This window comes from Pongo abelii, chromosome X (assembly GCF_028885655.2).
Source record: "Pongo abelii isolate AG06213 chromosome X, NHGRI_mPonAbe1-v2.0_pri, whole genome shotgun sequence".
In the NCBI taxonomy this organism is placed as follows: Eukaryota; Metazoa; Chordata; class Mammalia; order Primates; family Hominidae; genus Pongo; species Pongo abelii.
In genome coordinates, this window is record NC_072008.2 from 161546393 (window position 1) to 161563629 (window position 17237).

Here is a 17237-nt window from a genome sequence, read left to right on the forward strand (position 1 = left end):
CACTTCCAAGAAGATATAGGAATGGTTAATTAGCACATGCAAAGATGCTCAACATCTTTAGTCATCAGAGATATGCAAATTAAAAGTATAACCAGGCGCAGTGGCTCAAGCCTGTAATCCCAACACTTTGGGAGGCCGAGGCGGGTGGATCACTTAGGCCGGGAGTTTGAGACCAGCCTGGCCAACATGGCAAAACCCTGTCTCTACTAAAAATACAAAAATTAGCTGGGCATGGTGGCGTGTGACCATAGTCCTAGCTACTCAGGAGGCTGAGGCACGAGAATTGCTTGAGCCTAGGAGGCAGATGTTGAGCTGAGATTGCGCCACTGCATTCCAGCCTGTGTGATGGGATGAGACTCCATCTCAAAAAAAAAAAAAAAAAAAAAGTATAGTGAGATACCACTGTGCAGTCATTAAGTACTGGCAACATCAAATGTTGTCCACGATATATTGCAACTGGAACTCTCATGCATTGCTGGTGGGAGTATAAAATGGTACGTTCAAGAAATCTGTCTGGCAGTTTCTCTTAAAGTTAAACATGCACTTACCATATGATCCAGCAATTCCACTCCTAGATATTTAACTAAGATAAATGAAAATAGATGTTCACACAAAACATGTGGAGCACTGTTCATAGCAGGTTTATCTGTATTTGCTTCTAACTGGAAATAATCCAAAATTATGATATAATCCCATAATGGAGCAGTAATCAGCAATAAAAAGGATAGAAATACTTTATACAACAACCTGCATGAATTTCCAAATCATGATGCTGAAGAAAAAAAGCCATACAAGAATGCATACCGTATGATTCCACTGATGTAAAATTCTAGAACATGTGAAAACAAATCTGTAACTTCCAGATAGCAGTTTATTGCCTGAGGCCAGGTCAGTGGGAGAGACTCATTAAAAAGTGCAGGAGGGTTGATGTAAATGCATGTTGATTAGGGTGGTGGTTATGCAAGTGTATGCATTTATCAAAACTCATCAAACTGCACATTTAAAATTGATGTGCTTCATTGTATGTAAACTATACCTGTGGCAGGTAAAAATTTGGCCCATATCACCTTTGCTCCTTGGTGTCATGTCCAAAAATATATTATGTGGCAAATTAAACTTTGCAGATGGAATTAAGGGTGCTGATCAGCTGACCTTGAGATGGGGAGAGTATTCTGAATTACCCAGGTCGGCCCAATGTAATCACATGAGTCCTTAAAAGTAAAAGAGAGAGGCAAAAAAGGCCAGAGATATGCATGGAAAATTGAAGTCAGAGCAATTCCAAGCATGAGAGAGTGTTGATGCACCATTGCTGGTAGAGGGCACTACATGGAAAGTGAGAGAAGGAACTGAATTTGCTAACATTCCAAATGAGCCTGTAAGCAGATTCTCTCCAAGAGCTTTCACTAAGGAGTGCAGCCCTATTAACACCTTGGTTTTGGCCTTGTATGACCCTGCACAGAGTATCCAGCTGAGTCCACCTGGACTTCTAACCCACAGAAACTGTGAGACAGTAAATGGGTGCTGTCATAAGCTGATACATTTGATGTAATTTGTTACACAGCAATAGGAAATTAACAGGATATTCAATGTTGACCCAAATACTACAAACTAACTTGATAAATAAATTAAAAAAATTAAAATCATACGTCTAGATTATCAAAGATGAAATCAAAGAAGATATTACAAACTATTCTGAAAAAAATGAAAAGAAAACCCTTCATGCTATACCATTTTACAATGTACACTTATATCAAAACATTATGTTGTACACCTTAAATATATACAACTTTTATTTGTCAATTATACCACAATAAAGCTGGGGTGGGGTGGGATAGAATCACGTGGGGACTAGTTTGCTGAGGATGGGGCCTAGGAATGTAAATTTTAATAAGCTTCCTAAGTGATTCTTATGCACATTGAAGTTTGAGAACTAGTGCCTTCATGGACTTCAGCTTTGGGGTGAGCTTTAAGAAAGTCAGGGTCCAGTTAATGAATATGAGAGATACTGCTTTTTTTTTTTTGAAATGGAGTCTCACTCTGTCACCTAGGCTGGAGTGCAGTGGCACAATCTTAGCTCACTGCCACCTCCGCCTCCTAGGTTCAAGCAATTCTCCTGCCTCAGCCTCCTGAGTAGCTGGGATTACAGGTGAGCATCACCATGCCCAGCTAATTTTTTTTTTTTTTTTTTGGTAGAGACGGGGTTTCGCCATGTTGGCTAGGCTGGTGTCAAACTCCTGACCTCAGGTGATCTGCCTGCCTCGGCCTCCCAAAGTGCTGGGATTACAGGCATGAACCACCATACCTGGCCGATTGCTTATTTATATCTCCAAGCTTCACTGATCAGAAAATACTTTTCCTGAAAAGTTATCCTACAGAAGTCAGATCATGTTGAGAGGATAAGTCTCTGGAATGTTAATAAAGGTATATGGAGCTAGCATAGTTGAACTGTTCACTTTTTGCATAAGAAATCTCACTGTTCATGTTTTCCCATTGGACAAAATAAAACAGACTGACGAGTTTTATATATTAATGTGTGAACAGTGCATAGCTACATGCCAATAAAGCAGCACAGTTAATGAATCAATAGCTTTTTTTCTGCTCAGTGAAAATAAAAATGCTTTATACCAACTAGAAAAAAAAAAATCCAAAAGCTCATTCTTTGAAAAGAGCACCACCAGCAACAAAATAGACAAGTCATTGGCAAGCTTATTCAAGGAAAAAAGATAAATAGCAAAGATAGAGGAATTTAGGAATAAGAAAGGGCACATAACTACAGATAATGTGGAGTAAAAGAATCATGAGTGAGTGCTACATGCAACACTGTGGCAACAAAATTGAAAAAATAAATAAAGTTACTTCCTAGAAAGGTATATAATTATTAGAAGTTGAAACTTGAATTGACTGATTATCATAGAAGAGCCTGGAGGGGTGATTAAAGATATTGCAAATGCCACTAGGACCAAATGGATTCAGAAGTGAGTCTCACCTAACTTTTAGACAATGGATAATTCAAATGTTACTTAAGCTATTCTAAGCAATAGAAAAAGATGGAGTACTCATCAATTCATTTGATAAAGCCAACAAAACTTTGTTTATTATTATTAGTAGGTTAAGCAGTGAAAATCTACTAAGAATAGTAAAAAAAAAAAAAGAAAAAAAGCTATAGATCAATCCCACATTTAAAGACACACAGTGTCTAAAGAAATAGTAGTACATAGAACCCACTAATAATCAAATTACATGAATAGTAGATTTTACTCCAAGAATGTAAGGGTATTTAGTGTCAGGACATCTATTAACATAATTTGTTTATCAACATATGAAAGAAGACAATTCAGATGATACCAGCTGCTGAAAAGTTATTTATGATAAACATTTTGTGGCAAATGAGAATAGAAGTAACCAACACCATTTACAAAAACCAAAACAGCAAATGTTACTCTAAATAGCAAAATACAAAAATTATTTCAAGTAAAATCATAGAATAGAAGGAATGTTCACTTTCATTGTTTTTATTTAACATTTTCTCTTGTTTTCTAATAAATTCAATAAGATAAGAAAATGAAATAACTGGCTATAAACATTGGAAATGAGCTAAAATCTGTCTCATTTAACTGATGATATGATTCAATACTCATAGAGACTTTAGGGTAAAATTACTAGAATTAATAGGCAAATTTGGTAAGGTAGCTAGATTTAAGATGAATATACAATGGCTGGGTGCGGTGGCTCAAACCTGTAATCCTAGCTCTTTGGGAGGCTGACGTGGGGGGAATGCTTGAGCTCAGGAGTTGAAAACAGCCTGGGTAACATGGCAAAAACCCATCTCTAAAAAATATACAAAAATTTTCCGGGCATGGTGGCCTGCTCCTGTAGTCCCAGCTACTTGGGGGGCTGAGACAGGAGAATTGCTTGAATCCAGGAGGTTGAGGCTGCAGTGAGGTGAGATCACCCCACTGCACTCCAGCCTGGGTGACAAAATGAGACCCAGCCTCAAAAGAAAAAGCTGAAAATACACAAACCAATAGCTTATCTCTATTTGGTACTAAGCACTCATAAATGGAAATAGGAGAAAACTATCTTATTAACAATAGCATCACACTTATAAAACAGAGATAAATGTAATAAGAAAAATATTTAAATTTATTACATTAATAAAATTAAGGTATGAGTTTAATGAAATTTCAGTTAGAATCACAACAGGGCTTGGATCTTTTTAATTTGAAAAATATCTTAACAGTTTTATGTGGAAGAATAAAGTGTCTAAGAATAGCTAAGAAAGGTACAAAAAGAATAGTGAGGATTGCTTTCACCCACCAGATATCAGAAGATATCGTAGGCTCACTGTAATCAAATCACTATGGTACTGGCATAGCAAGATAACAGTAGATTAGTGAAACAGCCTAATGAATCCAGAAATATATGCTAATATATATGAGAACTTTATATGATGAATGTGTTGATTCAAATCAGTGGCAAAAGGTGCCATCACAATACGCTATTGATCTGGATGGAAATAAAACTAGACAAATCCCTCTCTCATGCCATATGACAAAAGTAATTAGCAGATAATTGAAGCAATGCATATAAAAAGCGAAACAGTAAACATCTCGCAAGAAAATCTGGGAGACTACACGTACAATCTTGAGGTGTGGGAAACATTTTTAACCAACCTTGCCAACTCTGAAGATATCAAACAAAAGATATCTCTGATTATAAAAATTAAAAATTGTTTTGGTAAAAGTTATAAGAAAGTCAACAGACAAACAATAGATTTTGGGGGAAACTGCAATATACATGACAAAGAGTTAATATTTGTAATAATAAAAGGGTTCTCATAATTTTTTTTAAATGAAAGAGTCCAAAGAATAATGGGCAAAGTATATGACTAATTAAATCCCCCAAATAAATCCAATAGCCAACAAGCATTTAAAAAGATGCTCAACTTATTAGAAATAAAAATAACACAATGAAAGTAATGATGCAATATCACTCTACACCTGTAAAATTGGCAAATTTTAAGAACAGGATAAAACTTATCGCTATGTGAATGCAGAGAGAAGGCCATTTTCATACTTCGATGGTAGAAATGTTTGAAAAGTTCTGGCCTCTTTGGAAATTAAAACTTAGAAGGAAACATTCCCTTCGTTCCATTAATATTCCTCTTGCAAATTTGTTCAACAGAAGTAAAAGCACCAGTATGTAATGATATAAGATATAGTAGCCAAAAACTGGAATAAAGTGAACATATTGACTAAATTATGATACAGCCATACCATAGAATCTTATATAGCCAACACAAATAATGAATTAAAGCTATACCAATTGACTTAGAGTTCTAGTACGTGTTAATGAGTGAGAAATGTGTGTATAATGTCCCAATTTTATAAAACAAACAATGTCCAAGAAAACCTTTGTGTGTGTTTATGTGTATGTGAATATATATTATCATACTGGGGTTACCTAGTTGAGGTGGGGGAGAAGGGGACTGATGTGGAAAGAGGGTGGGGAGCCAAACAGAAAGAACCAAAAAGACTATAAAGTATGTACAACATGACCACATTTAATGTTTACATAGCCACAATCTATGTATTATATTTAAATCTTTATAATACACATTTAAAGAAGACAAAACAAAATATAAAATAAATGATTTCAGCATTCAACTCAATAAGCAAAAATCTAACAACAAAATGAACCAAAGGAAATTAGAAGGAAGGAATGAATCAATGAAAGTAGAAGCAGAAACTGATGCAACAGAAAGAAAAAAGAGATTGACAAATCAAACCAAAAGAAAATTCTTGACAAGAGCAATAAAATCAAGAAAACTCCTGGAAATATTATTTTTAAAAGACAGGAAGAGAACATATACAACATAAGGAATGAAAAAGGAAATATATCTACAGACACAGAACAGTTTAACAAAATCACAGGAGACTCTTACATAACTTGATACCAATACATTATCAAATCTAGGGATAGCAGATTGCTTTCTATGAAAATATGGACCAAAATATAGACCAAAATATACCAATATTTACTGAAGAAGAGGTAGAAAAATCTGAATCATCTGATGACCATAGACAATATTGATAAAGCTATTTAATACTCTGCCTAAGTGCACCAGAACCCCCAAAACATGAAAAGCTTCTGAACTCAAGGCTCATATTATCCTTACACCCAAAGTAGGAAAAGATATTATAAAAACACACATCACATGTACACACAAGAGAACCAGACATGAAACTTGTGTGTGATATTGATTGGATTTCATTGCCTTGATTCTCTCTATGGAAGCTTGGGCAGGCGGAGGGAAGTTTTGTCTTTGTCCCTTCACCCTCCCTCTACTCCAGTCTCTAGATTCTGGAGGAGCAGCATGTGACAAAGAGAAGCAATGGACAAAACAGAACAAAATATCAACAAATAGGTCAGACCTATGAAAAGAATTGGCAGTTAGCATTTCTGCTAATAACACAGATGTGTGCACACCTTACCCAGAAATGTTTCTTTGGGGCCCAGGTAGCATCACAACCATCCTAACTCGATGTCTGCACCTTCCTCCAAGCAGACTTACATCCCCACAATCCTGGCCCCGATCAGACCCTACAGGACATGCCTTTACCTTGTGTCCACAGGCAGCTCACCGAGATCACTTTGCATATAGTCCCATGACAGTTCCACTGCACCCAGGTAGTATCTTCTGGTGGCACTAAAGCAGAATTGCAAAAGGCACAGAAAGAAGCAGCTGGAGAGCTCTATTTGCATGACTTACTGCTATAAATGTTCAACTGGAGAAGCAAAAGGTTAATTCTTCTCTAAAATATCTTTAGCTCCCAGGAGGGGAAAAAAGTAAAATTTTTGATTTAATGATAAGTCCCAATTTCTTTGCAGAGCATTTTAAGGAACTTTACCCACTGGATGTGCTTAGCACTAAGCAGTAACCGATAGGATTGCTTCCTTTTTATCAGTGGGAAGTAGCCACAGGAAGAACTGAAGTAGCAAAAGGGAGGCTGCTAAACTTAACCCATTCACTTCTGAGAGCAGTAGGGGCATAAGAAGTCTGTTTTAATCAGAACCTTTAAGGAAAGGAGGAGAAGGATGGAGAAGTCAAAGTGAACAGGAGCTTTAATTTGTGCTCCTATTCCTAGCCTACTCCAGCCCTCTTCCTGAGTGGCACCAGCAAGAGAAGTTCTGGATGTTGTCGAAGATTCTAGAATTCACTTGCACTAGCAAGAGTAACCAGCAACCTGTTAGTCTCTCTGCTTTTGCCCTTGCCCCTCATACTGCTGCCAGTGTGAGGAATTTATAGTTTTTAAAACTGTAGTTTTACATATAACATGAGGTTAGGCAACTATTGTTTTAAAAACTATAATTTATAGTTATAATTTAAAACTATAAAGCAAGTCCTGTCACTCCTCTTCTCAGAATCCTCCAATGGCTTCTGACCTCCATCAGGGTAAAACCCTACATCTTTACCATGGCCTAGGTCCTAGAGCATCCCACATGGTCTGCCCTTTCTCCTGACCTCTGTAGTCTCATCTCACTCTGGTTATACTGGTCTCCTTACTCTTCCCTAAAATATCAAGCACACTCTCTGGACCTCAACACTTGCTATTTCTTTTACCCAAAACACCTTTCCCCCAGATTTCCACATAGTTCCACTTCCACAGCTCCTTCACATTTCAGCTCAAATCTTCCCTGTTGAATGAGGTTTAAATATGGAACACCACATTTATGTTGTAAGCTCTTTACCCCCACCTGCATCACTGATATCCCTCTTGGCTTCATTTTTCTCAATAGCACTCATAACCACCTGGCATTTATTCATTTATTTATTTTGTTTTGTTTTTAACCTAACACTTTTCCAGGTTGTTTACATTTGGCCCAGGTATAGGATATATCTCTTTACATCAGAATGTAGCCATGGTGAGCTCAAACACCCTACTCAGGTTAATGTGTATTAGGGAGAGTGAGGGCCCCTGCAGGGGCCTCAAAGTGTAAGAGATTATGAGAAGAAACTTGATCAGGGTTGCTATAAAAATGTTATCATTGAGCTCAGTTCTGCACAAACAAGAATGTGTTAGGGAGCAATTGGTATATTGTTGACTGGTTTGGAAACAGGCAGCAAGAATCCCCTTTGATAAACACTCCTCTCTGACAGGTACGAGGATGCAGAGATGACAGCTGACACTATATGCCAGGAACTGTTCTAGGTGCTTTTAAATACAGGTACTATTCTCACCTTCATTTTACGGGTGATGAAACTGAAGCACGGAGAGGTTAGGCAACTTCTCTATGGCCACACAGCTTGTGAGTGGTAGCATTCAAACCTATGTACTCTGGCTCCAGAAGTCATGCTCCTAACCACTATGCTACACTTCTATGCCTCAGAAATGAAGAAATCCCAGTTCCCAACCCCCTGGGAATGACAGTCCAATGGAGGAGACAGAACAGTAGAGACAGTTACAGTACAGGGTGACAAATTCACTGCCAGGTGCTCCACATAGGCTATCTGATTTAATCCTCATGACAACACTGCAAAGTGGATACAGATAAAGTAACTGAGGTACAGAGCGGTTAATTGGCTTGCCTACAGCCACATAACTACCCATTTGTCCTAGACAGACATTGTCCTAGGCACTGGGTACACATTGATGAAAAATATAAGCAACTGAAAGAGGGATGATAGGCCATAATTACAATACATGAGTACATTATACAGTATGTTAGAAGGTAAAATAAGTGCTGTGCAAAAAAGAGAAGTGGGGTAAGGGGGAGTAAGGGTGGACCAGGTTGCAATTTTAAAGGAGGTTAGTCATGGAAAGTTTCACTAAGGTTGCATTTCAGCAAAGGGACATTGACTTCTACACTGAGGGCAATGGGGAGACATGGCCGGGTTGTGAGTAGAGGAGGGTGGTGATCAGAATTATCTTTTAGGCTGATCTTTCTGATCACTGTAGATAAAACAAACTCTAGCAGGATAAGGGTAGAAGGAGGGTGGCCTGTTAACCGGGGGTGAGAAATGGTGGCGGCTTGGGCTATGATGGTACCACTGGAGAGGGTGAAAAATGGCTGGATTCATTGTGAGGGTAACGTTTGTGGGAACTGCTGATGAATTTTGGATCTGTGGGCTTTGAGAAGGAAAAATTTGGAACACCAAGTTTTTTGGAATAAAGTTGACTAACTGGGATGGGGATGAGGCAGGAGAATCCCTTGAACCCGGGAGGTGGAGCTTGCAGTGAGCCGAGATCGCGCCATTGCACTCCAGCCTAGGCAACAAGAGCGAGACTCTGTCTCAAAAATAAAATAAATAAATAAATAAATAATCAAAATAGACCCCATTACCAAATTTTCATGTTTTCAAGGATTCTCTAAAACCTATAATATTATCAATTACATATTCACAAATAATTACAGCATACAATATGGTATGTGGTAAAGTACAAAAGAGTACTGTGGCCATTTGTGATAAATAGAAATCAAATTGGAAATCTTCATAGATAACGTATTTATTTATTTTTTTTTTGGAGACGGAGTCTCACTCTGTCGCCCAGGCTGGAGTGCAGTGTCGTGATCTCGGCTCACTGCAAGCTCCACCTCCTGGGTTCACGCCATTCTCCTGCCTCAGCCTCCCCAGTAGCTGGGACTACAGGCGGCCGCCACCACGCCCGGCTAATTTTTTGTATTTTTAGTAGAGACGGGGTTTCACCATGTTAGCCAGGATGGCCTCGATCTCCTGACCTCGTGATCCGCCCGCCTCAGCCTCCCAAAGTGCTGAAATTACAGGCGTCAGCCACTGCGCCCGGCCAGATAAGGTATATTTTTATTCCTTTTATTTTTACTCAACTCCTATGGTGCCACAAAATCCTATATTAAGCAGTATAATTGAAAAGAAAAAGAAAACAATAGCACAATTATTATAAAGAAAATAGCTTGAGTTACTTCATTTGTGTCACTCCTAAAGCAGTGGATCAGATGTCAATGTTTATTATAATTCACTAATTACATTTATGAATAATTTTTAAAAGTAAAGGAAAAGACTGGCTGTTTTAACTAACATAATAGAAACTGTTGCTGGATTTTCTGTTGAAGGTATATTTTGAAGTGAGTTGTATTAAATATAACTCGCATGTAAAATTAAATACATAAATAAAATGTGTCTTCCTCCACTAAAAGAGTAGGACACATCGCAGAAGCCGATAAATATTTGTTCAGTGTTTACATGAACAAACACGGTCACTCAGCCGTCTTTATTTTCAGTGAGTCATAGGTAAAATATTCTTCACCAGGCGACGATTGAGTCGCAGTCGCGTCAGGAGCTCGCCTCCAGGTACTTAGCGAGCGAGCCCGGACGGCCGCAGTGGGTGGAGGGGGGAAAGTGAGGAAGAGTTGGGGGGGGAGTAGAGGGAGAGTGAGGGAGGGAGCCTCACCCCCGGGACGCTTTCTGCGCACGCGCATCTCGGTGCATCTGTTGGGCGGGGCTGCGGAGGCCTGTGACACCGCACGCTGAGCTCTGTGATGTAGCCGCTTGCGGAGACTGCAAGCAGCCGCGGCGGGCGCGGCCCGCCCTCTTCCGCTGCCGCCGTGGGAATGGAAACATCTGCCCCACGTGCCGGAAGCCAAGTGGTGGCGACAACTGCGCGCCACTCCGCGGCCTACCGCGCAGATCCGCTACGTGTGTCCTCGCGAGACAAGCTCACCGAAATGGCCGCGTCCAGTCAAGGTAAGGGCGGGCGCGCGCGCGGCCGGCGCCGCGGGGAGCCGCCTTCCTGGGCTCCGGAAGGGGAAGGGCTCAGCGCCCGCCAGTCGCGACCGAGCTCCCCGGGGAGTCCAAGCGGCGCGGGGACAGGGAGGGCGCTCGGGGCTCGTCCCTGGCTCAGCCGCTCCCAGGGTCCGGTCAAGGTCACGCGCGTGTCTGGGGCCTAACCACCCCGGGGCGTCGTCTCCAGTGGAGCTCACCCAGCCTTCCGGCGCCGCCCCCGGCAGCAGAAGCCCAAAGACATTCTGTCCCTGTTCTCGGAAGCGGTCTGGCTTCTTTGTCCCTTTGGACGTTCATCTCAAATGCCTCGTGGCGTCATTCTGTGTACAAGGCACCTCCCCAACTGCTTTATTGTTGGTTTTGAAAAACTAGCACATATGGGATGGTACTTAGGAATAGCCTGTTTAGTCGGCATAGTCAGATATTCCGTGTAATTTGCAGTGGAGCGCGTCTTTAAGTTATGCTTCTTACCCTATTTTGAATGTTTAGGTTGTATTTAATTTAGTACTGACTCACAGGATCCCATTGCTAAACAGCCATCATTGAAAACTCAATCATATAAACGTAAAATTACGTAAATTATGTTAAAAACAAAGGCAGTGAAAATACTAAAAACTCATCACTTTTATTATTTACCATGTTTTACTTTTGAGGTTATTTATACATCTATTGTATCTTTGTGGAGGAGATACTATACTATGGTGCTCTACTGTGCATCTCTTCCCAACTCTGGGTTCAGTAGTGTCACAATTCAATAATGTCACGCTCACGATGAATGAATACACAATGGAAATTGGCTACACTGCAAATCAGCCCTTGCCTAAAGCCGACTGTTAAGCATTTTACCAGCACACCACTAAATTTTAGATGACTCTGGGAAGGTGGAATGTGCAATGTGATAATTATGTATTTTCCTGCAGAGCAGACTGCTCTTATTGACTTTTATAAGAGCAGACTGCTCTTATAGGTTGATCAGGTATTTGCACCTAGGAAATTGTTGTGAGAAATTTTGAGGTTAAGATGAATTTCAATTGTTATCACAGTGATGATCACATAATAACTGTGATCATTGATTTTGTGAGCTCATAAACGTAGCTATTGGCTGACTTTTGTCTATCATAGTGCTTAGCAGTGTTTGACCAATGACTGACCAAATGTCTCGCATTTAATCTACCTTCCCCCCTACTCCCTTTTTTAGGGACTAGATCTGTCATTCAGGCTACAGCACAGTGGCACAATCATAGCTCACTGCATCCCCAATGGAGCCACCTGTTGATCTAAGGGGCTTGGTCAAATTACGTTAAAACAAAACTGTAATGTTTTGTTGTTACATTAGAAAAATAAATTATTTAACTACTTGAGAGGCCATGGAGTACCCAGGTACTCAGACATCCATATTTTGTTCTGCTAAATGGGCATCTGTGATGTATCCTGAATGAATTCTTGAATTATATTTTGTGTATGGTTTAAGGTAGAGGTTGAGAGTAGTTTTTTTTGAAACACAAATATATAGTAGTTCTAACATCATTTGTTGTTTCCTTCATTGAATTACCTTGGTGCTGTGTTATTAAAAATCAAATGACTATATGTGTGGATCTATTTCTGGATTCTGGATTCTCTTCTATTGCTATATTTGGGTATCCTTGGGTCAGTTTGACAGTGTTGAATGTCATTGCTTTATAAGTCTTGAAATTAAGATAGTTGTATATTATACTGTAGCTTTATAATAAGCCTTGAAATTCCTTGAACCCTCCTCTTTCTCTTGCCCGCCCCCGCCCCCAGGATTATTGTGGCAGTTTGTATTTTCCTGATTGCAGCAATATTTACCGTTCCTTATGGTCTTTTTCCTAGTGACTTTGACACTCCTCCCACCCAGGGGTGGGATCTGTATTCCCTCTTCATGAATCTGGATGGGAGTTTGTGACTGACTGCCTGTTCCTACAGAATGCAGTGGAAGTAACACTGCATTTGCTCTTTCCTTTTCTTGGGACTTTCACCTCCTGAACTCAGCTCCTATGCTGTAAGGAAGCCTAGACTGACTCACATAGAGTAGCAGCCTATCTATCTGTGTGAGTGTAGAGTCTTCAGACCCAGCCTGTAAGTCTTCTGGCTAAAGCCTCAGACATGAAACAAAGACAAACCACAGTGCTGTGGCTGAATTCCTGATCCACAAAATCTGAGAGCATAATATATGATTGTTTTGCTTCATGAAGTTTTGGAGTAATTTGTAGTACAGCCAAAGTAACTGGAACACTGCTGGTTTTTTTTGTATCTTCATATGAATTTTAGAACCAGTTTGTCAATTACATAAAAACCTACTTTTTGGCCAGGCGTGGTGGCTCACGCCTGTAATCCCAGCACTTTGGGAGGCTGAGGCAGGCGGATCACCTGAGGTCGGGATTTTGAGACCAGCCTGACCAACATGGAGAAACCCCGTCTCTACTAAAAATACAAAAAATTAGCCAGGCGTGGTGGTGCATGCCTGTAATCCCAGCTACTTGGGAGGCTGAGGCAGGAGAATCACTTGAACCTGGGAGGAGGAGGTTGCGGTGAGCCGAGATTGCGCCATTGCACTCCAGCCTGGGCAAAAAGAGCAAAACTCCATCTCAAAAACAAAAAAAAAAAAAAAGAAAAAGAAAAAACCTACTTTTTAATTGAGATTGTATTGAATATATAGGTCAATATATGGAGAGAATGAACATCTTAAAAATATCGAGTCTTGCAAAACATAAACAGTATATCACTGTTATTTTAGGTCATCTTCAGTTTCTTTGCAGTGTTTTGTAGTTTGCAGTGTTTTCTAGTTTACAGTGAACAGGTCTTGTGCATCTTTCATTGAATTTACTACAATATAATTTTTGCAATTAAAATTATTTTGTTTTCCAGTTCATCATTTCTATTACATAAAAATTCAAATGACTTTTTAATATTGGTCTTATAATGTGTGACCTTGCTTCTGGTACCTTTTTGTAGATTTTTCTGGGTTTTCTATATACACCGTTATATTATCTGCCAATGAAGACAGAATTATTATTGTACCTCCTTTCCAATCTCTTTGACTTTTATTTCTTTTCTTTTTTTGCACTGGCTAGGAACTCCAGTACAGTGCTGGGCGAGGTGGCTCACACCTGTAATGCCAGCACTTTGGGAAGCTAAGGAGGGAGGATCACTTGGGGCCAGGAGTTCCAGACCAGCCTAGGCAACAAAGTGAGACCTCCTGTCTACAAAAAAAAAAAAAAAAAAAAAAAAAAATCAGTTGGTCACAGTGGTGCACAGCTATAGTCCAGCTACTGGGGAGGCTGAGGTGGGAGGATTGCTTGAGCCCAGAAGTTTGAAGTTGCAGTAATCTGTGATAGTGCCACTGCACTCCGATGTGGGTGATAGAGTGAGACCCTGTCTCAAAACAAAACAAAAAACAGTTGAATAGATTTTAGGGAAAGAAAAGTGTTCCATATTTCACCATTAAGTATGATGTTAGTTGTATATTTTTCATAGATGTCCTATATCAGATTGAAGAAATTCCCTTCTATTCCTATTTTCTACTTTTTTTTTTTTTTGAGATGGAGTTTTGCTCTTGTTGCCCAGGAAAATGGGCAATGGCCTGATCTCAGCTCACTGCAACCTCCGCCTCCCGGGTTCAAGCAATTCTCCCATCTCAGCCTCCTGAGTAGCTGGGATTACAGGCGCCCGCCACTATGCCCGGCTAATTTTTGGTATTTTTAGTAGAGATGGGGTTTTACCATGTTGGCCAGGGTGGTCTCGAACTCCTGACCTCACATGATCCACCCGCCTCGGCCTCCCAAAGTGCTGGGATTACAGGCATGAGCCACCACGCCCAGCCCCTATTTTCTACTTTTTATTCTGTTTTTTTTCTTTGATTTTGAAGTATAAAATTTCTGTAATTATTATTTTGTACAGTAAGTATTCATTTAGATTTATCCACCTATTTGCCCATTCCAGTGTCTCATTCGTTTCTGCATTTCCATACTTCCATGTGGCATCATTTCTTGTCGGCCTGAATAACTTTTGTGTACCTCTTTGAATATTACTTCTATCCCATTCTTTCTAATCTTCTGGAACTCCAATTACATATATGTTTAATCTTTTGAGCAGTTTTTGATCATTGTTATTTGCTTACTTCAGCATCTTGATCATCACTGGTTCTGTTTCTGTTTCTTTTTCTTTTTTCTTTTTGAGACTGAGTCTCGCTGTGTCACCCAGGCTGGAGTGCAGTGGTGCGATCTTGGCTCACTGCAACCTTTGCTACCCGTGTTCAAGTGATTTTCCTGTCCCAGCCTCCCGAGTAGCTGGGACTACAGGCGCATGCCACCACGCCCAGCTAATTTTTGTATTTTTAGTAGGAACAGGGTTTCACCATGTTGGCCAGGCTGGTCTTGAACTCCAGACTTCAAGTGATCCGTCCCCCGGGCTTTCCAAAGTGCTGGGATACAGGCGTGAGCCACCGTGCCTGGCCTGCTTCTATTTCTTTTATTTAAACAAATTTTGTTTCCTTTATATGGCTTTGCCTTTGCATGGGTAGTAGTAATTTTCTATTGTTTATTACATTATGTGTGAAAAGATTCTACACACTCCATGCCAGATGAAGTTGATCATTTGAGGTCAATTTTACAGTAAACAGCTTTGAATGGTACATTGCTGACATTTCATATCAGACATTTCTTAGTGCGGTGTGTTTCCAGGGAAACAGGGCTAGGTGTAGTAGGGGAGCCTGACATTATCTTCCCACAGAGAAAGGGATTGACATTTTGTTAATTCTTTCTCCATGCTTGGGCAAATCACTTAACTTTGGAACCTTCATTTCATTTTTTTTTTCTGAGACGGAGTTTCACTCTTGTTGCCCAGGCTGGGGTGAGATGGCGCAATCTCGGCTCACTGCCACCTCCACTTCCCCGGTTCCAGTGATTCTCCTGCCTCAGCCTCCCAAGTAGCTGTGATTACAGGCGCATGCCACCATGCCCAGCTAATTTTTGTAGTTTTAGTAGAGACGAGGTTTCACCATGTTGGCCAGGCTGGCCTCAAACTCCTGACCTCAGGTGATCTGCCTGCCTTGGCCTCCCAAGGTGTTGGGATTATAGGCGTGAGCCACCATGCCCGGTGCCTTCCTTTTTTTTTTTTTGGAATGGAGTCTCCTCATTCTTGTTGCCCAGGCTAGAGTGCAATGGTGCGATCTTAGCTCACTGCAACCTCCGCCCCTCAGGTTCAAGTGATTCTCCTGCCTCAGCCTCCCAAGTAGCTAGGATTACAGGCATGTGCCACCACCCCCGGCTAATTTTGTATTTTTAGTAGAGATGGGGTTTTTCCATGCTGGTCAGGCTGGTCTTGAACTCCTGACCTCAGGTGATCCGCCTGCCTCCAGCCTCCCAGAATGCTGGGATTACAGGCGTGAGCCACCGTGCCTGGCCTTCATTTCTTAATTATAAAATTGAGTTAATAAGTAGTACCTACCTTATTCTGTGGATTTAATTAGATGTACATGATTAATGTTTAGCACATTGCCTGGTAAATAGTAAGAGCTCAATTAAACATTACCTCTCATCTTCATTATCACAGGAGATCCATGTAGTACTTAGAAAATTTGTGGATTACTGAATAGCATTGAGTTACTTCTGAAGAGAAGGGGCAAATTTGTTTCATTTGGGATGCATTACTGGCAGTTTTTTGTAGGTCTTTTTGGATTTATTTATTTATTTGAGATGGAGTCTTGCTCTGTTGCCCAGGCTGGAGTGCAGCAGCACTATCTCGGCTCACTGCAACCTTTGCTTCCTGGGTTCAAGCAATTCTTGTGCCTTAGCCTCCTGAGTAGCTGGGATTACAGGTGCCTGCCACGACGCCTGGCTAATTTTTGTATTTGTAGTAGAGATGGGGTTTTGCCATTTTGGCCAGACTGGTTTCGATCTCCTGACCTCAGGTGATTCGCCCACCTCGGCCTCCCAAAGCACTGGGATTACAGGCATGAGCCACCGCGCCCAGCCTTTTTTGTTATTTTTAAATTTGAGAGGACAAACTAGAGGACTAATTCTAGATTTTCTAGGTTTTTCCCTCTAATGTAGACATTAGTGTTTGCTGATTTTAGTCTGATTTTCCAAAATTGCAACTTAGAATAAATTTACTATTTAAAATAGAATATTTGGAGGTTTCTTATTACATCTATGTCTGTTTCTTTAAATATCTCTTAATCTAGTTAGGTATGGTAGCGATTTATTATAAAAGTAAATATTTTCTTATTTAACGTATTACTTCTTGTAGGAAACTTTGAGGGAAATTTTGAGTCACTGGACCTTGCGGAATTTGCTAAGAAGCAGCCATGGTGGCGTAAGCTGTTCGGGCAGGAATCTGGACCTTCAGCAGAAAAGTATAGCGTGGCAACCCAGCTGTTCATTGGAGGTGTCACTGGATGGTAAGTGATGTGAAAGATGTCCACTGTCTTTTGTGCATGATTTAGTATTGCAGTTATAGG

The 17237-nt window shown here is 40.4% G+C and overlaps 2 protein-coding genes across 2 annotated transcripts in view; one reads left to right on the forward strand and one right to left on the reverse strand.

The window, feature by feature from the left end:
• F8 (coagulation factor VIII) overlaps window positions 1-6989 on the reverse strand; it is a 219492-nt gene extending 212503 nt beyond the window's left edge. Inside the window, exon 1 of the mRNA XM_024240561.3 lies at window positions 6623-6989. Within this exon, the coding sequence (XP_024096329.1) occupies window positions 6623-6765 (143 nt within the window). The 5' untranslated portion in view covers window positions 6766-6989. The remainder of the gene's footprint in view (window positions 1-6622) is intronic.
• A 3316-nt stretch (window positions 6990-10305) lies between these two features.
• Window positions 10306-17237, forward strand: part of FUNDC2 (FUN14 domain containing 2) — a 31650-nt gene continuing 24718 nt past the window's right edge. The window contains exons 1-2 of the mRNA XM_002832321.6: window positions 10306-10723; window positions 17027-17177. Coding sequence (XP_002832367.2) covers window positions 10591-10723; window positions 17027-17177 — 284 coding nt within the window. The 5' untranslated portion in view covers window positions 10306-10590. The remainder of the gene's footprint in view (window positions 10724-17026; window positions 17178-17237) is intronic.